Here is a 20,130-nt window from a genome sequence, read left to right as displayed (position 1 = left end):
ATAGTAACCATTTCCATAGTTATAGGAATTCATGAATAAAGTTCTTAATTTACAAAGTTTCTTTGAAAACAGTATTAATCACATTCTTTATCGATTTATACAATACATCACGATAAAGGCATTCTTTGAATCATAGTAAAAAGGTTTGTACAAATATACATAATTCTTATCAATATCAACATTACAGAAAAGACCATGAATTGCCTTCACATGGTTAATGGTTTGAAATTCTCTGCTACCCTTGCTTTCTCAGTATATGTATAAATCAAACTTCTAGTGAGAAGCAGCTCACCTTCCAGGTAGCTCACCCAGAACCATTTGACGACAATTTGTAGAATTATTCATTAAGTACAATGTTGTCTGATTCTCCCTTTAACAGTTCCATTCTCTCTTTCTATCAACTTGATATACAGGACAGAATTTGTAGGCCCTGAGGCTGGGAACAGAGGGTCCAAAAGTACCAGTGCCAGCCCGCATGCCAATTTTCCAACCCTGTTCCTGGCGCTGCCCATTTAGAAGGGAAGCGGATTCGGGATCCAGCAAGTCTGTCTGCTCCCTCACAAGGAGGAGGGCGGCCAATTAGGTTCATTAAGAGCCTTGTTAAGGGTAATCAAAGGAGGTTGACTGGGATTTCCCAGTTGGTTTCCAATTTCCTGCTGGAATGGGCGAGAGGAGTGGGGTGTGTGTGTGTGGGGGGGGGGGGGGGGGGGGGGGGGGGGCGGTGGTGGTGGTGGTGGTGGTGGGGCGGTGCTGGGGGAAGGTTGGGGTGCACTTTAACTACCTGGCAGTGGACAGCCAGTGGCAGGCCAGGTGCCAATGCTCAAGATGATTTTACATGCCCTCCCTGTCTTCCTTGGTGAGGGTGCAACCAAAGGCTGCCATCTAGAGGGAATCCCCCACCGACAGTGGTGGCCTGGCTGCTTTTTCTGTATTTTACTTTAACTTTCAAAAATGTTGGTGAGGGGACCTTTTTGCTGAAGCGCCCTCTCTGAAGCCCCCACCGACAGTGGTGGCCTGGCTGCTTTTTCTGTATTTTACTTTAACTTTCAAAAATGTTGGTGAGGGGACCTTTTTGCTGAAGCGCCCTCTCAGTTACTTACCCTCTACTGCAGCCTGCCGCTCCTCTTAAGCTGGAAGGCCCTCGAGTGGCTCCCCAGCTTCAAGGGACCACCTGTCACCTTTAAATGGGCAGCAAACCTGTCTCCACGTCAATTAAGAGAGGACCCAGGTCATTGACTGTTTCTCCCTGGGGGTAGGTTCAGGACACAGAAACAGACCCAACTCTGGTTTCCCACTTCGAAGAGAAAATTCAGCCCACAGCATTGGGGACAATCCTTGTGGCCAGCTATTCCTGTTTGGACAACACAAGCGAGCTTTGGTGGTGAAAGACTCAACCTGCCAGTCTGTTGCATTCCCAAAGTGGATTGTACCTGTACCAGAGTGTCCAAACCTTCACCTTTTAGAGAACGGAGTCTGAATGACTAGAGATTTTAACTCTAGTTGGTCATGGGGGCTGGGGGAAGGGGGAAAGCAAGTCCTGGTTGTCTCATCCGTATTTGTTTTGAACACGAGACACTATTGATCAGCAATCTAGACTTCTGATTTTACAATATTTCCACATATATGCTACATTCTCACAGTGCTTATTAATAGTTGGTGACGGAAGGTGGTGATCAGATATGCACAATATTTTGAGAGTACTTCTGTAAAATTTCAAATGATCCCTAAATTTCACTTATAACTTGGCCCCTATCATTATGATCTTGTCCTGGCCCTTTCTTTTCATTCCCAATCAGATTGCTAATCAACCACTGTGCAGAAATGGAGGGTATGTGTTAAGTTTAAATGTCATGGCATTCAATGGGCACCTATGGTCTGACCGTTTAATTCTGGGGCAAAGGGTCATACTGCAATGGTGGCTTATGAACAGAAAACGTATGGCATCCAACAGGCACACAACAAATAGACGTTTTAAATTAAAATAACTAACTGTTGTGCTGAGGACTAAACCATTTGATATGGAATGTTGGTTGGCTGCAAGTCGCCTGGTATTCAAAAACTTCTCGAGCAGTCTTCTGGAACAATTTTCATTGTATAAAAGTTTTTATACATCAGAAAAAAGTTAATTTGCAAGAATTCAGCTCTAATTAGTATCACAAAACTGACACCCTCTAATAAATTTCCTTGTTGCTTTAAAAACAAAGTTTTGGTTTCAAAACTATCTACCAAACACTCCTAAAATTTTATATGCAATTGGAGTTAGAGGAGCTCGGCTGTGGCATTCCTTAGTTGAACAGGCTGACAACATTCACTGCTTAGGCTCACCCATAAAACGTAACCACTTTGGTAAGATACAGGCCATGAAATTATGTTCCAGTAAATGTCATGGAGGAACGGAAGGAAGAAAACTGAGTAGAGGGTATATTTTGTCATAGTTGGTTGCTGTGCTTTGCCCAAATACTGATGCTTCTAATAATTAACCAGTCTTTTTGACTATTTGTTATATATATTCGCACACAGTCTGCACTGAAATCAATGATTGAACTGATATCTTTTTTATCACACAATCCTTTTTGGAACTCATTTAGTTTAACATACTCTGAGCAATCTTTACTCTTCTGGGTCGCTTTTGGATTCTTTCCAATTTCAAGGATCCCAGAATGAAGAATATCATTATGCCGATCCTCTGAGCCAGTGACTATGTGGATTCTGGTAACATTCATTGGCTTTAGGAAAACAATGGTGAAGTAGTCTCCAGTGGAGGGTGATTTTCCCCAAAAGTACTCATCACCATTACTGTAAGCTTTGCTGGGTTCATAGTTCTCAAACACTTTGAGACTTGTGTAGATCGTCGCTGGCGGGTTGTCAGGAATATCAAAGAAATCCTCTTCAAAGTCATCATCCTTTAACCTATTTTCTGTTCCTCTGAAAGAGGAATAATATCCAATGTGCTGAAATAGGGAAGGCTTAAAGCGGATGACATCTTTTTGGGTGAGAAGGCCTCGGAAATGAGCTAGTAACCAGTCACATGGCATCTCTTGGTAAAACATCAGTAGAAAATGGGCCAATCTTGGAAGGTCAGTCGAATGGTAAAGTTTTCCAATATAACCCAACTTGGAAAACTCCAAAGTCACCCAATAGGATCCCTCCTTTGAAGCAAGGACTTTCTTAATTGCAGTTAAGAAAGACCGGGCACATTGAACATCATCTTCCAACATTAGGTAATAATCTGATAAATTTGCACAGAAATTGAGCAGGAAAGCATAGTCAACATTCTGTTTTGACCTGAAAGTCACACGATCAGCTGGGTCATTATAATTTCGTTTCAGACCTTGTAGAGGTGGATAGTACAATTTGGGTGCATGAATAATGACCAAGTGACCCGAAATGATATGGTGAGCAAATTTTCTGGAAATGTCCTGAACCACTTGTGCATTCCAAGCCATGTCAAAGTCTGCCAGGTGTACGACCACCACCATCTCTGTGAGCTCTTCATTAGTCGAGTGTTCAAAAATGGATTTAAGTGTTTCAAGCAGGTAATTCCCCCGTTTTCGTTTCACAGAGGACAGTCCAACTGTAAGGTATTCTGTAAATAGTGCAGACACAGAAACAAATCTATACAATTGCCAAAAATCTAAAAATGTGCTCCAAACATTCCAAAGCAAATCACTCCAAATTACTTCCATTCCAATCAGCAATTGAAGATGGTGCAATCAAACTGGTTTTATATTTTAAAAATTGGATCCATTCATATGATTCAGTGTGGATATTATATTACTTTTATAGGACATAAAAGCTTATAATGGGATGTCTAGGTTAGCTATCCATTCATTGGCCTTCTAAGGGGAGAAATAGCTTATCTCCTACAACAGATCTTAGTGGGCAGGTTGATGTGATGTGGCCCATGGTTAGGGACTCTCAGCCCATTATCACACTTCAGGCTGACCCCCAGCTTCCACTTATGAAGCAGGTGAGCACATCGTCCGCGCCATGTGCGGATTCGGTTGATTTCTATCCTCTGTCTTCAAGGGGCAGAATTTTACGTCCCATGGGCAGGGGCGTGCCCGACTCAATTGGGCATAAAATAGCATGCGATATTTCGGTCGGTGGACGCATGAGAGTCTGCAGTGTGCCCGACAATTAAGAGACCTAGTAAAGCAATTAAGATTTATCAGGGATTTATCGCTGCCCTTCCAACCTTACAGTTAGCGGGCGGGTGAATCAGCCAGGCGGCCATTGCATTTTTCAGGAAACCCCATCAACGGGTGCGGTGAGGTTTCTGTAATTAAATTTAAAAAAAATATATGCACAGAATTTTTATTATTTTTATAACATCCATGCACAGATGACTCATTCTAATGCATGGACATTTTTTCCAGATCTTAAATTCTGTCTTTATTGATTTTAAATTCGTCAGCTCCCTGAGGCAGCTCTCTACCTTCAAGGAGCTTTCCTTCCGCGCCCCCGTGCCAACTTCAGCACTTGCCCTCCTCCTGCCCCCAACCTGGCAGCCCTGAGCATTTCGGCTCATGTTTCGCGCTGGCTGACAGTTAATTGGCCAGCCCGTGTGAAATCACGGTCAGTGGCCCATTTCCTGGTCACTCCTGGGCCCACAGACCCAAAAATTCTACTCAAGGGAGCTTGAAGTCAGGTTCTTCTGCTGTTGGATCAGTGATGAGGTGCGGATTTGTTATGCTTCATGTGTCCCACAATCCCATCCATATGGATGGTGGGTTGATAACAGCACCGTCTGCAGGAAAATTAGCTGTTGTTTCCCAGAATGGCTGATGCAATTTTAAACGCTTTTTTGGTGTTAAGTTTTCATTAAGGGAGCATGATGGCATCACAAGCTGGGAAATGTGGGGCAGGATAAGATGCCACTCTGTTGGAGTGGACTTAAGTGTCCGTGATACTCTTCTCTTGGTAGCATTTTGCTACTGGTCCACGATGTGTGTGTAATAGCTGCTAGACCATGAGACCATGAGGCAGATTTGTATTCCGCAGCAGGGTAAACACAAGAAACCATTGTGTTGCAAAGTGTTCTGGCAGTGCTCCGCGTGACAGTCCACTTTGTTTCTAGAACATGTTCACCCTGGATATTAGTTGATATCTGGGTATCAGATAGATCTTCAGTTGAACCTTTGTGCTTTTTAGTCATAGGATTTTCTCCCATGACTTGGACAACAATTGGTTTCCATCACCAGCAAAATGATACTTCACCAGCAGTAACAGACCGTTCAGTCTGAGCCGGTGCAGACACAATGGGCCAAATGGCCGCCATCTGTACCAGAATGATTTTGTGAAAATTACACCACTAAGAAATTTTGATATCATCAGAATCCCCATAATTTATTCCAGGTTTATGACCTAAATGAAACTTTGCAATAATATATATTACACAGCAAGGATGGGAGCTGAATAAACTGTAGCCCTTGCATTTCTCTGAATTGATTCAAATCTAACCTGGTTTGATGACAAATTGAGTCCTTGCCCCAGCTGCAAGGGTCTAAGTAAAACTAGTTTTGACATTCTTAACAGCACAGTATGAAGCAGCCCATAATTTCACATATGTGAAGCTACTGGCCTGCCAAGCAAAATAAAATGTCACATTGGTACAGGGGCTGATCTTTTAGGTTTAGCGCGGGGAAGAGGAAGCTTTACTCTGCACTTAGTCTCTATTACAGCTGATATGAGACTGGTTGATACAAGAAATGGCTGCTTAATGACCTTGTAAAATTTTTAAAAAGATAATTGAACATTAATTTATTTGAATATTAATAATTAGTTAATATTAATTGAATATCTTTTCCTCCCTTATTACTAAGTAAAGTTCTTAGCAGCCTGCCAGAGTTGACACAGGCAAAGAACAGCTGTCAGGATAGATTTCCATTATTTGACGATGTTTGGTGTATGGGATGATAAGTCAAAACAATGTTGCTTTTCCTAGCACTGATCAGACATCCTTCATTTTGACAATTACAAAATTCAACCATAAAATTAAAAAAAAATGTCTAAGTGACTAAAAGTTCCTCTGCTCAAGGACAAAATTAATGTTTTGGCTCCAGGTTAAATGTAATACATGCAAAGAGATCCTGCGAAAAAGTTCACCAGACAAAGGGCAATAAACATCTGAAGAGTCAACTCTACAAGTGCACAGGTGACAGAAGGATTTTTAGGTAATTTTTACTGTCAACGTGTAAAGAGATCCTGTTGATACCAATTTAGTCAATTGAACAGAACTTGGGGATGTCAAATGTCAACAAAATGTAATGTGCGTTGACATTTGAGTGCTATGTGAAACTGAATTCAACCTGTTTTTAATTCCAGGATAGAGTGTGTTACATCGGATTAGAAGGTCATCCATTCACCTCTATGATTTGTGTTTGAATCCAATACAATCGAGGATGCTTTGGTTTTTGGAACATTTTGGAGGGGACAACAGCTATGGTCGAGATGGAAGCATAAACTGTGCTTGGTGAAAATGCTGGTATCCCTCTTTTGGGTGAGAAAAATTCTTCACAAAAAGCAACATAAATGCATGGAAAACACTGTAATTCTAGTTAATTTGAAACTGTAGCTGTGTTTCAGACAGCAGCTTCTGCTTTAGGAAACTTTAGACCAAGAGGGGCTCTCATATATCAGTAAATTTAATTCCTTTCATTTTACAATTAGCACATGAACAACTTCAAGAAAATGTTTTTCTCTTACTCTTTTTTAGTAAAGGATAACCTGCTAAGTATTGATAGGTGACATTAATAGGTGCGGAAAAGTTGATCAGCTCCCTGAAGCTCTGCGCATTCCTCTCTGAATACAGCTGTTGCACAGCTATTTCTTTTGCCAATCTCCTTTCTTCTTCTTCCTGAAAGACAATGTGAACAACCATAAATTGCACCTTGAGCAGGAAATTGGACAATTATCAAAGACGCATGCATCAGTAATCTCTGTTTTACGGGTCGAGCTAGCAAACTTGACATTTTCACAGAGGAGAACACGTCACAAGTAGTAGTGGGGAGGCGGTGGTGTAGTGGTATTGTCACTGGACTAGTGATCCAGAGACCAGGGTAATGCTCTGGGGACCTGGGTTTGAATCCCCCCAGAGCAGATGGTGAAAAAAATCTGGAATTAAAAGTCTAACGATGAACAGTGTTGTAAAAACCCATCTAGTTCACTAATGCTGTCCCTACCTGGTCTGACCTACATGTGACTCCAGACCCCAGCAATGTGCTTGACTCTTAAATACCCTCTGAAATGGCCTAGCAAGCCACTCAGTTCTCAAGGGCAATTAAGGATGGGGCAATAAATGCTGGCCTAGCCAGTGGCGCCCCCATCCATGAACAAATTTTTAAAATAGTGGGTGCTCAACATTGCCAAATAACCGTCTTGTTCTTTACCGGAGAAATGTAGAAATAGTTGCTTTGTGCATAAAGACCATGTGCTGCAAGAATTCTCATGTTTTAATAAATTGATATGGTGAGATTCCCTCTTCACCCCAGGTTGGGGGTGGAGGGGAAGCGGTTCCATGTTTTCCACTCTACCCACATAAAACAAAAATATGTGCTTATAAAGTACCTCACTTTTTGGAATTTTCAATTATGCCATCATGAGGGGGTGGGGGAGAGGAAAGGGTGGGCTTGGTGTAATTTATATTAAAATACAATTGTTGAGGTAAACTTAGCTCATAGTGGATTAAATTTACAGGTTATTGAGGCTCAGAGTGAAACAGCAGGCTTCAGACAGAGGACATTCCAAAGATCATTCACACCAATTCTAGTTGTGTTAATTTAATTGATTTATTCTCAGATTACCATGGCAACTGCACCCATAAGATTACTTTTCCTTTGATTATAATCATCAGAAAAAGGAGGGAAGAACCATTGTTCAGGTTCAGTCTGGTTTAATGAAGGCTGTGGGAAGGGGCGGTCTGATAGCCGGGCTGGGTATTAAAATACAATAATGTGCTAAGTGAATATTCTGCCTGCTATTCTGGATAGTCTTGGTGTTTAGTACAGTCAGGAAAAGTGTTGAAGGGGAAGTTTAAAGGAAGTCTGGAATTGCTACTTTGGTTCAGCCATGACTATGCTGCAAAATAAACCTCCTTGACTTGCCATCGAATTAATTGTAGCAGAGTGCTCATCAGTTCCACCCATCAAAAAAGGGAGAAACACATGGGTGAAACTGTAGGTTCATGGGATCCTGTTCATATTGTTACATACCCCAGGTTATGCTATCTCCTAGCTTGATATGGGCAGTGAAGAGCTAACTTATTAAAAAAATTATTCATTCACAGGATGTGGGCATCACTGGCTAGGTCAGCATTTATTGCCCATCCTCAATTGCCCTCAAGGTGATGGTGGTGAGCTGCTTTCTTGAACCGCTGCTGTCCATGTGGTGTAGGTACACCCACAGTGCTGTTAGGGAGGGAGTTCCAGGATTTTGACCCAGCAAAAATGAAGGAACGGTGATATATTTCCAAGTCAGGATGGTGTGGGGCTTGGAGGGGAACTTGTAGGTGGTGGTGACCCATGCATCTGCTGCTCTTGTCCTTCTGGTCTTGGGTTTGGAAGATACTGTTGAAAGAGCCATGGTGAGCTCCTAGAGTGCATTTTGTAGATGGTACACACTGCTGCCACTGTGCTTTGGTGGTGGAGCAGGTGCCGATCAAGCGGGTTTGCCTTGTAGATGGTGGACAGACTTTCGGGAGTCAGCAGGTGAGTTACTCTCCACAGAATTCCCAGCCTCTGACCTGCTCTTGTAGGCACAGTACCAATATGGTTACCTAAGTTTATGGTCAATGGTAATCTTCAGTTGACAGTGAAGGATTCAGTGAAGGTAATGCCACTGAATGTTAAAGGGAGATGACTGGGTTTTCTCTTGTTGGAGATGGTCGTTGCCTGGCACTTGTGTGGCATGAGTGTTACTTGCCACTTATCAGCCCAAATTTGAAAGTTGCTACATATCTGGCAATGGCTGCTTCAGTATCCGAGTCGTCATGAATAGTGCTGAACATTGCACAATCAGCAAACGTACCCACTTCTAACCTTATGATGGAGGGAAGGTCCTTGATGAAGCAGCTGAAGATGGTTGGGCCTAGGACCACTACCCTGAGGAGCTCCTGCAGTGATGTCCTGGAGCTGAGATGATTGACCTCCAACAACAACAACCATCTTCCTTTGTGCTAGGTATGACTCCAACCAGTTGAAAGTTTTCCCGATTTCCATTGACTTCAGTTTTGCTAGGGCTCCTTGATGCCACACTCAGTTGAATGCTGCCTTGATGTCAAGGACAGTCACTCTCACCTCGCCTCTGGAGTTCATCTCTTTTGTCCATGTTTGGATCAAGGCTGTAATGAGGTCAGGGGCGGAGTGGTCCTGGCGGAACCCAAGCTGAGTGCCAGTGAGGAGGTTATTGCTGAGTAAGTGCTACTTAATAGTGCTGTCGATGGCCCCTTCCACAACTTTGCTGTTGATTGAGAATAGACTGATAGGGCGGTAATTGGCCGGGTTGGGATTTGTGCTCTTTGTAACACAAGACATACTTGGGCAATTTTCCACATTGCTGGGTAGATGCCAGTGTTGTAGCTGTACTGGAATAGCTTTGCTGGGGGAATGACAAGTTCTGGAGCAAAAGTCTTCAGTACTATGATGCAACAGGCACAATGTCTGCTTACAGGATTAACCTGGGCCACTGAACATGTGAGAAAACCTACGGCAGGCTCAATAAGGGGCTTGTTGCAAATATTATGTTCTAAACTGCTTCAGATCCAATGCACTATTTAGAAGTATAACATAGGCAAACATGGCAGCCAATGTATGAGCAGCATGGTCCCACAACCAGTATGAGAGAACAATGGCCAACTGATGTTTTTCCTTGGCAGCATGGATTGAATGAAAAACAATGCTATGGGTCTTTTGCATCCTCCTGACAAAGGAGATAGGGTTTTTGTTTGGCATCGCATCTTAAAGATGGCACCTCTGACAACATAGCACTCTCTCAGCAATGTACTGAATTGTCAGCCTCGGTTGTGCTCTGGCTCTGGAGTCCCATCCAAACTCATGAGCAAAAGTTGACTCATGTTGAGACAGTCTTGGAAGGTGTGGTCAGGTACAAGATAAATAAAGGTATACAAATGTCCTTCTTCTATAAAGAACAGCATTAGTTCTTCTACTGAGCCATCAAAGGACTTGAGAGGTTCCCTTTAACAGCAAGGCTTAAGTTGATCATTGATCAATCATTGATCAGAAACATAACTAGACAACCATATAAATAGTCTGACTACAAAAGCAGGCCAATGGCTGGGAATTCTGCGATGCGTAACTCACCTCCTGACTCCCCAAAACCTGTCTACCATCTACAAGGCACAAGTCAGGTGTGATGGAATATTCCCCACTTGCCTGTATGAGTGCAGCTCCAACACTCAAGAAGCTCGACACCATCCAGGATAAAGAAGCCCACTTGATTGGCACCCCATCCACCACCTTAAACATTCATTCCCTCCACTACTGGCGCACATTGGCAGCAGTGTGTGTCATCGACAAGATGCACTGCAATAACTCACCAAGGCTCCTTTGACAGCACCTTTGACCACCACTACCTTCTAGAAGGACAAGGGCAGCAGATACATGGGAACACCATCACTTGCAAGTTTCCTTCAAAGCCACTCACCATCCTCATTAGAAGTTATCTTGTCACTTCTTCACTGTTGCTAGGTCAAAATCTTGAACCCCCTTCTTAACAGCAGGGATAATCCAGGAAATTACAGGCCGGTGAGCCTTACATCAGTGGTAGGGAAATTATTGGAGAAGATTATTCGTGACAGGATTTACTACCATTTGGAAGCAAATGGCCGTATTAGTGAGAGGCAGCATGGTTTTGTGAAGGGGAGGTCGTGTCTCACTAACTTGATCGAGTTTTTCAAGGAAGTGACAAAGATGATCAATGATGGAAGGGCAGTGGATGTTATATACATGGATTTCAGTAAGGCCTTTGACAAGGTCCCTCATGGCAGATTGGTACAGAAGGTAAAGTCGCACGGGATCAAAGGTGAGCTGGCAAGATGGATACAGAATTGGCTTGGTCATAGAAGACACAGGGTAGGAGTGGAAGGGTGCTTTCCTGAATGGAGAGCCATGCCTAGTGGTGTTCCGCAGGGATCAGTGCTGGAACCTTTGCTGCTTGTAGTATAAATAAATGATTTGGAGGAAAATGTAACTGGGCTAATTAGTAAGTTTGTGGATGACACTGAGATTGGAGGAGTTGCAGATAGTGAAGAGGATTGTCAAAGGATACAACAGGATATAGATTGGTTGGAGACTTGGGCGGAGAAATGGCAGATGGAGTTTAATTCAGACAAATGCGAGGTAATGCATTTTGGAAGGTCTAATACAGGTAGGAATTATACAGTAAATGGCAGAACACTTAAGTGCATTGACGGGCAGAGGGATCTGGTTATACAGGTCCACAGGTCACTGAAAGTGGCAACACAGGTGGATAAGGTAGTCAGGAAGGCATATGGCATGACTGCCTTCATTGGCAGGGGTATTGGGTATAAAGCTGGGAAGTCATGCTGCAGCTGTATAGAACCTTGGTTAGGCCACACTTGGAATATTGCATGCAATTCTGGTTGCCACATTACCAGAAGGATATGGAGGTGTTGGAGCAGGTGCAGAGGAGGTTTACCAGGACGCTGCCTGGTCTGGAGGTCATTAGCTATGAGGAGAGGTTGGAGAAACTCAGATTGTTCTCATAAAAGCGATGGAGATTGAGGGGCGACTTGATAGAAGTTTACAAAATTATGAGTGGCTTGGACAGAGTAGATAGTCAGAAGCTTTTTCCCAGGGTGGAAGAGTCAATTACTAGGGGACATAGGTTTAAAGTAAGAGGAGAAAACTATAGAGGAGATGTGTGGGGCAAGTTTTTTATGCAGAGGGTAGTCAGTGTCTGGAATTTGCTGCCAGAGGAGGTGGTAGAAGCAGGTACGATAGTGGTGTTTAAGAGGCAGCTCGACAAATACTTGAATAGGATGGGAATAGAGGGATTTGGACCCCGGAAATGCAAAATATTTTAGTTGAAGGGCAACATGATCGGCGCAGGCTTGGAGGGCCGAAGGGCCTGTTCCTGTGCTGTACTTTTCTTTGTTCTTTGTTCTTGTTTTTTGTGAGTGTACCTAGACCACATGGACTGCAGCAGTACAAGAAAGTGACTTACCACCAACTTCTCAAGGGCACTTATGGATGGGCAACAAATGCAAAGCTCACATCCCATGAAAGAATATTTTTTAAAAAGGCTATTTGGTGATTTTGGTAAAAAAGAGTCTCTCAGAGCTTTGCCCTTATATTCCGTTTGGTTTCAGCAGTTTAGATTACTGTTACAGGGAGCGTCTCCTCCACCAGAGGGAGCAGGTTCACAAAGAACAACAGCGATTCCTGAACAATATTTGAATTTTATCCTTTCAATAACAAGAGGACATGGAATAAATATCTGAACTGTCTTGCAGGCTTGTTTTTGGCTCTGCCACCAGTTTTCAAGGTGATGACTCTTCTAAAGTATTTTATTGACTGTGAAGTACTTTAAGATTTGCCCGAGGCTGTGAAAGGCACTATTACAAAGGGAATTCAGTTGATGAGAGGGGCTGGCAGCTTGGAATCCAGGTAAATTCAGAGAAATCCCTGCCAATGTTACAGATTTTGTTTGAACAGTGCTCCATTATCTCCAGGCCACAGCAAGATGTTAGGCACCAGTTTAGCTTGTGTCTACTCTCCTAAAGGACTCAGATGATACGTATGGTATCATTGCCATATTAAAGGGTACATACATCAGAGTGGAAGAAAAAGGTAATGTAATAGAGCAAGAAATACTTAGAATAAATGTTAGGCAAGTGTGCCAATTAACAGTCTGGTTAATATTTTCCTCTGAAACTAGAAGCTTTGATTGCCACCTGTTTGAGTCTTGGCAGTCTATTATATGCCACACGCATTACTTAAAACCATAAGAATTAATTCAATGGAAAGTGAAATTTGGTAAATTTTTGCCTATATTGATAATTTGCTTTCATTACAAATCAAGCAAAGGTAATTGCCTGTATTCCTGGCCCCTTGTGGGTTATAGGAATTTTCTTATTTAGGTTATGACAATATAGTATATTTGGACATGGGAGCCAGTACAACTAAAAACATCAGCTTGTTACCTTCTGGGTCAACAACAAGAACTTATACAAAAACAAAAACAGAATTACCTGGAAAAACTCAGCAGGTCTGGCAGCATCGGCGGAGAAGAAAAGAGTTGACGTTTCGAGTCCTCATGACCCTTCGACAGAACTTGAGTTCGAGTCCAAGAAAGAGTTGAAATATAAGCTGGTTTAAGGTGTGTGTGTGGGGGGCGGAGAGAGAGAGAGAGAGAGAGAGAGAGAGAGAGAGAGAGAGGTGGAGTGGGGGTGTGGTTGTAGGGACAAACAAGCAGTGATAGAAGCAGATCATCAAAAGATGTCAACAACAATAATACAAAAGAACACATAGGTGTTAAAGTTAAAGTTGGTGATATTATCTAAACGAATGTGCTAATTAAGAATGGATGGTAGGGCACTCAAGGTATAGCTCTAGTGGGGGTGGGGAGAGCATAAAAGATGTAAAAAAAAATAAAATAAATGATATATTTTTTTTCTTTTTACAATGGAATAGGTGGGAAAAGGAAAATCTATATAATTTATTGGAAAAAAAAAGAGAAAAGGAAGGGGGAAACAGAAAGGGGGTGGGGATGGGGGAGGGAGCTCACGACCTAAAGTTGTTGAATTCAATATTCAGTCCGGATGGCTGTAAAGTGCCTAGTCGGAAGATGAGGTGTTGACCTCTACCTTGCGGAGGCTGACCGTCAACTTGCAGACACTTCCTCCTACCTCTCCCTGGACCATGACCCCACCACTGAACATCAAGCCATTGTTTCCAGGACTGTCACTGACCTCATCTCCTCTGGGGATCTCCCTCCCACAGCTTCCAACCTGATAGTCGCCCAACCTCGGACGGCCCGCTTCTATCTCTTACCCAAAATCCACAAACAGAACTGCCCCGGTAGACCGATTGTCTCAGCTTGCTCCTGCCCCACAGAACTCATTTCTCGTTATCTTGACTCCCTTCTCTCTTCCCTTGTCCAGTCCCTTCCCACCTACATTCGTGATTCCTCTGACACCTTACGTCACATCAACAATTTCCAGTTCCCTGGCCCCAACCGCTTCCTCTTCACCATGGACATCCAATCCCTCTACACCTCCATCCCCCACCAGGATGGTCTGAGGGCCCTTAGCTTCTTCCTCGAACAGAGGCCCGAACAATCCCCATCCACCACTACTCTCCTCCGTCTGGCTGAACTTGTTCTCACACTGAACAATTTCTCCTTCAACTCCTCTCACTTCCTCCAAATAAAAGGTGTGGCTATGGGTACCCGCATGGGCCCCAGCTATGCCTGTCTCTTTATGGGGTATGTGGAACATTCCTTGTTCCAGTCCTACTCCTGCGCCCTTCCACAACTCTTTCTCCGGTACATCGATGATTACTTCGGTGCCGCTTCATGCTCTCGTTGGGACTTGGAAAAATTTATTAATTTTGCTTCCAATCTCCACCCCTCTATCATTTTCACGTGGTCCATCTCTGACACTTCCCTTCCCTTCCTTGACCTCTCTGTCTCAATCTCTGGTAATAGACTGTCCACCAATATCCATTACAAACCCACTGACTCCCACAGCTATCTCGACTACAGCTCCTCACACCCCGCTTCCTGTAAGGACTCCATCCCATTCTCTCAGTTCCTTCGCCTCCGTCGCATCTGTTCCGATGATGCTACCTTCAAAAACAGTTCCTCTGACATGTCCTCCTTCTTCCTTAACCGAGGTTTTCCACCCACGGTCGTTGACAGGGCCCTCAACCGTGTCCGGTCCATCTCCCGCGCATCCGCCCTCACGCCTTCTCCTCCCTCCCAGAAACATGATAGGGTCCCCCTTGTCCTCACTTATCACCCCACCAGCCTCCGCATTCAAAGGATCATCCTCCGCCATTTCCGCCAACTCCAGCACGATGCCACCACCAAACACATCTTCCCTTTACCCCCCCCCATCAGCATTCTGTAGGGATCGCTCCCTCCGGGACACCCTGGTCCACTCCTCCATCACCCCCTACTCCTCAACCCCCTCCTATGGCACCATCCCATGCCCACGCAAAAGATGCAATACCTGCCCCTTCACTTCCTCTCTCCTCACCGTCCAAGGACCCAAACACTCCTTTCAAGTGAAGCAGCATTTCACTTGCATTTCCCCCAACTTAGTCTACTGTATTCGTTGCTCCCAATGTGGTGGTCTCTACATTGGAGAGACCAAACGTAAACTAGGAGACCGCTTTGCAGAACACCTGCGGTCTGTCCGCAAGAATGACCCAAACCTCCCTGTCGCTTGCCATTTTAACACTCCACCCTGCTCTCTTGCCCACATGTCTGTCCTTGGCTTGCTGCATTGTTCCAGTGAAGCCCATTGCAAACTGGAGGAACAACACCTCATCTTCCGACTAGGCACTTTACAGCCATCCGGACTGAATATTGAATTCAACAACTTTAGGTCGTGAGCTCCCTCCCCCATCCCCACCCCCTTTCTGTTTTCCCCTTCCTTTGCTCTTTTTTTTCCAATAAATTATATAGATTTTCCTTTTCCCACCTATTTCCATTATAAAAAGAGAAAAAAAAACTTATTTATTTATTTATTTTTACATCTTTTATGCTCTCCCCACCCCCACTAGAGCTATACCTTGAGTGCCCTACCATCCATTCTTAATTAGCACATTCGTTTAGATAATATCACCAACGTTAACACCTATGTGTTCTTTTGTATTATTGTTGTTAACATCTTTTGATGATCTGCTTCTATCACTGCTTGTTTGTCCCTACAACCACACCCCCACTCCACCTCTCTCTCTCTCTCTCTCCGCCCCCCACACACACACCTTAAACCAGCTTATATTTCAACTCTTTCTTGGACTCGAACTCAAGTTCTGTCGAAGGGTCATGAGGACTCGAAACGTCAACTCTTTTCTTCTCCGCCGATGCTGCCAGACCTGCTGAGTTTTTCCAGGTAATTCTGTTTTTGTTTTTGTTTTGGATTTCCAGCATCCGCAGTTTTTTTGTTTTTAACAAGAACTTATATTTATATAGTACCTTTAACCTAATGGTGCTTCACAGGAGCATTATAAAACAAAAGAATGACACCAAACCACGTAAGGAGATATTAGGTTAGATGAACAGAAGTTTGATCAAGAGGTTGGTTTTAAGAATGGTCTTAAAGATGAAAAGCGAGATAGAGAGAGGCAGAGAAGTGTAAGGAGGGAATTCCAGAGCTCGGTGCTTAGACAATTGAAGGTGTGGCCATCAACTGTGGAGCAATTAAAATCAGGAATACTCAGGAGGCCAGAATTAAATGAGTGGCTTGAGCATATTAGACCGATAGAGAGGGATGAAGCCATGGAATAATTTGTAAACAAGAATGTGAGTTCTAAAATCCAGACATTTCGCTTGGCCAGCATCCAATGTTGGTCAGCGAGCACAGAGGTGATAGGGGAATGAGACTTACTGCGAATTAAGACAAGGCAGCACATTTTGGATGACCTCAAGTTTACTGGGGGACCAGCTAAAGTTCTGTTGAAATAGTCTAGTCTAGTGGCTGTGAAGGCATGAACAAGGGTTTTCGGCAGATGAGCTGAGACAGGCTGAAGCTGGGCAATGTTACGCAGGTGGAAATGGGTGGTCTTAGCAATGGCACAAAATGAACTCAAGCTCATCTCAGGGTTAAATATTACACAAAGATTGTGAACACACTGGTTTAATCTCAGACTGTTGCCAGGGAGAGGAAAGAAGACATTAGTTAGGGAACAGAGTTTGGAGTAGGGACCAAAAACAATGGTTTCAGTCTTCCCGACATTTAATTGGAGGAAACCTGATCAGCTTAATTTATTTTTGTGTTTCTCCCAGCAAATATTTTCATGACATTTTGTGTGTGTGAGGTATTAAAAGACAACTACCCACAATATCTCTGGGTCAAAGTAAGGTTGCATTTCAAACATCCTCTCCTTTCACAAGAATTAGCTGATGTCAACTCCTTTAATGTTATAATAGTCACCTGAGCCATTTTTTCATTTTGATTATGTCCCATAGTTTTAAATTTGCTCTTATGAATGTTCAAGTAACTTTTCCATGAGATAGAATGGTTTAAATAAAAAAAACTTACATAGCAGAAAGTCAAGATCCTATTCATTCTCTTCCAGACTCTGTTTAGTATCTGGCACTTTGTCAAAATCACTGACTAGCCACGAGTGTGGCTACAGCAAATATGCTTTAGTCACAAGCACTATTTTTAGGAGAAACTGCTTTATCAACACTCCCATAAACAAGTAAATATATTTCACAAGTGTATATCAACAAACATCTACTATTCAGTAACCAAGAAAGTAAAGCATCACAGTGATAAAAATAAATACTCGCATACCCTGCTATTTCTCCTATCATTTTATCAACAAACGCACCAAGGTTAAGGCACATCTACAACCTCAATGTAGCTCTGAGTATTGAGATCACATGCCCAACTATAGATGTCTATAACACATTTTTATTTACTGATCAGAAATACAGGTCACCATGTGACAACTAGCAAATGCATTTGGACAAAGCTTTGGGTTCCGTATTTCCATAAAATACAAGCGTTCAACTGACTTGTTGGTCTTGATATTAGTCAAATGCTCAGGATCGTTGGGATACTGCTATGAGATTAGATTATGGAGCTGATCCACATTATTATACCAGGCATTCATTCCAGAAAGAAAACATATAGGCAAATAGTGTTAAACTCATTATCAGTGCGGGATTGGGTGAAGTAATTATTTCCCTATTGATGGAGGCAGTTTACAAAATTACAGAGAAGAGAGTTACATATAAGCTGAACTTTGCCGTATGTATAAATTTTGGAGCTGCTAGAAATAAGTGGCTTTCACGGAAAGGTGCATGTGGATGGCCCTGGTCCATGTTTTATGCTGGAGAGAACTTGTTTTAGTGACATCACATATGAATGACAAATGTATTCAGAATGTTCTTCTGTATCGTGAAAGGGGCACAAGAGAGTTTGAAACATTTGAGGACTGAAGCTGACAGTACCCTTCTCACTAGCATTAGAATTAAATATCTCAGTTAGAATGCACACGTCAACAGGAAGGTTTCTTAGGTTTGGTGTCAGTAGGTCTGTATCAAGCTGGCTGCACACTTATGACTTGTTGTCCAGGAGGGTGTATGTTGTTAAATTGAATGCCATTTGAAAAATTCCCTCTTTCACTTGTGAAAGTGGTAACTCAATCACTCCTAGCATAAAACCATCAAGATTATCAAAAGAAACTGGTGCAAAAGTAGGTTCCATTAACATTCTGCCATCTAGAATACTTACCAGTGCACTCCCTTCTTCATCCTTCATACAGAGGTACATGAAAAGACAAAGAAACAGGAAGGAACCAACTGTAGTCACTGATCGTTTCCAGTAGCATCTCATTGCAGCAAAATCTTTCCAAGTTGATCATGAGTCAGGGCTGTTTTCAGTCTCACTCTGAAAAAAACACAGAAGAAACTCTCATCACCTTTTTGCTTGGTAATATAGAACTTGAGTATTGCTGAAAAAAAGTCCACTTGCCAACCAATCTGCACTCTATTCTCAAGTGGTATAAATTGTTGTTCCCTTTGAGATTTGGTATTCTTGTGATTCTGATGAGTGCAAGATGAAAAGTTTTGACAGCATGTCTCTTTTTTCAGCAATACTCTAGTCAAATTGGAGGTTTGAGTCTTCAGATAAAGCAGTGGTTGCATCGTTTTGCAAGGAGATTACAGTATTTCAGAGTCCAGTACATGGGATAACAGGCAGGGACAGCATCAGACTTGTGATGGGCCGCATGCTTAAATAGCCTGCGAACATTTACTGCTAACATATACATATGATGATTGACAGGTTGGGTAAGATACCAGGGGCTGCAAAATCCAAGGAATCTTTCCACTCCTTTCAAGAGTAGTATGGAGAGAGAAAAGGAAGAATTACTTTTTCAAAAAAAAAAATTAGGGTCTGGAAAGTCTCCGTGACATTGCATGCATCTAAAGCTGAAAAGGTCTCCAACACTCAGTTAATTGAAAACAGTATTTATTTAATCCTGGTCAAAATCTTGGAAATCTCTTCCTAACAGCACTATGGGTGCACCTATACCAGATGGATTGCAGCAGTTCAAGAAGGAGGCTCATCACCACTTTTTCCAAGAGCAATCAGGGATGGGCAATAAATGCTGGCCTAGCCAGCAACGCCCACATCCTGTGAAAGAATAAATATAACAAAATATTTCAATAGTTGCCACTAACTGTATTGGCATTTTTTGTGTGCCTCACCTTGTACTGATTGTGGAGTGGCACAAGCATTGATGTGAGAACAGGAGATCCATTTGCATTATGGCTGCAGAAAGTAACAGCCCAGAGATAACGGAATGGATGCAAACCAATCACAGGTAAATGGCTTAACTGCTTCATGTCATCTCTTTCAAAATTACTAAAGGATAAAATAATCTGAATAGGCCAGTCAGTCTCTTGTCCCAGTGCCACTCTCCTTTCTGTGCCTTTTTTGAAAAGGATCAAATCAAGCTAGTTTACTCCCAAGATACAAGTAGTTTTCAAGATAAATCTGTGACGCTTTTTAAAAAAGTAGCTTAACTGCTGCACCATTTTGTACTGATTTGCTTTTTCAAAATATGACAGTTATTAAGATAATGTTGTAATAATGGGCCTAGTTTATAAATGAAAATTCAATCTTTTAACTTGTAACTATCCCAAATTCTTTGTAAAGGGGTGTGACAGCCTGATTCAACGTTGAGCATATCAAAGATTCTTTGAACCAGAAACCCTTCTACACTGGAACCCTATTTAATGCAATTGTGCTTGACATAATTTCCATTCTATTCTCTTCTATTTTAAGCTAGATGATTGATGGTATGGGCAGGTGTAACTGCAGGGGCTGGTATCTCTAACGTATTCAGTGTACTTGTCACCAACCTACAGAGGAGAGAATATCTACCTAGCTAGCTCATTCTATCT

General features: G+C 42.6%; 1 protein-coding gene across 4 annotated transcripts in view; it reads right to left on the bottom strand.

Moving 5' to 3' along the window:
- Window positions 1–729: 729 nt before the first annotated feature.
- The window catches only part of LOC121282344 (alpha-1,3-mannosyl-glycoprotein 4-beta-N-acetylglucosaminyltransferase C-like), a 146,094-nt gene continuing 126,693 nt past the window's right edge, over window positions 730–20,130 (bottom strand). For all 4 annotated transcript variants that reach the window (XM_041196046.1, XM_041196045.1, XM_041196044.1 and 1 more), the window contains exons 2-4: window positions 18,455–18,610; window positions 6,709–6,859; window positions 730–3,586 (exon numbers count right to left, since the gene is read on the bottom strand). In XM_041196046.1, coding sequence (XP_041051980.1) covers window positions 2,430–3,586; window positions 6,709–6,859; window positions 18,455–18,556 — 1,410 coding nt within the window. In that variant the 5' untranslated portion in view covers window positions 18,557–18,610 and the 3' untranslated portion in view covers window positions 730–2,429. The remainder of the gene's footprint in view (window positions 3,587–6,708; window positions 6,860–18,454; window positions 18,611–20,130) is intronic.

Source organism: Carcharodon carcharias, chromosome 9, assembly GCF_017639515.1.
Source record: "Carcharodon carcharias isolate sCarCar2 chromosome 9, sCarCar2.pri, whole genome shotgun sequence".
Taxonomy (NCBI): Eukaryota; Metazoa; Chordata; class Chondrichthyes; order Lamniformes; family Lamnidae; genus Carcharodon; species Carcharodon carcharias.
The sequence above is the reverse complement of the archived record's forward strand: the minus strand, read 5'-3'. Positions and strand labels throughout refer to the sequence as shown.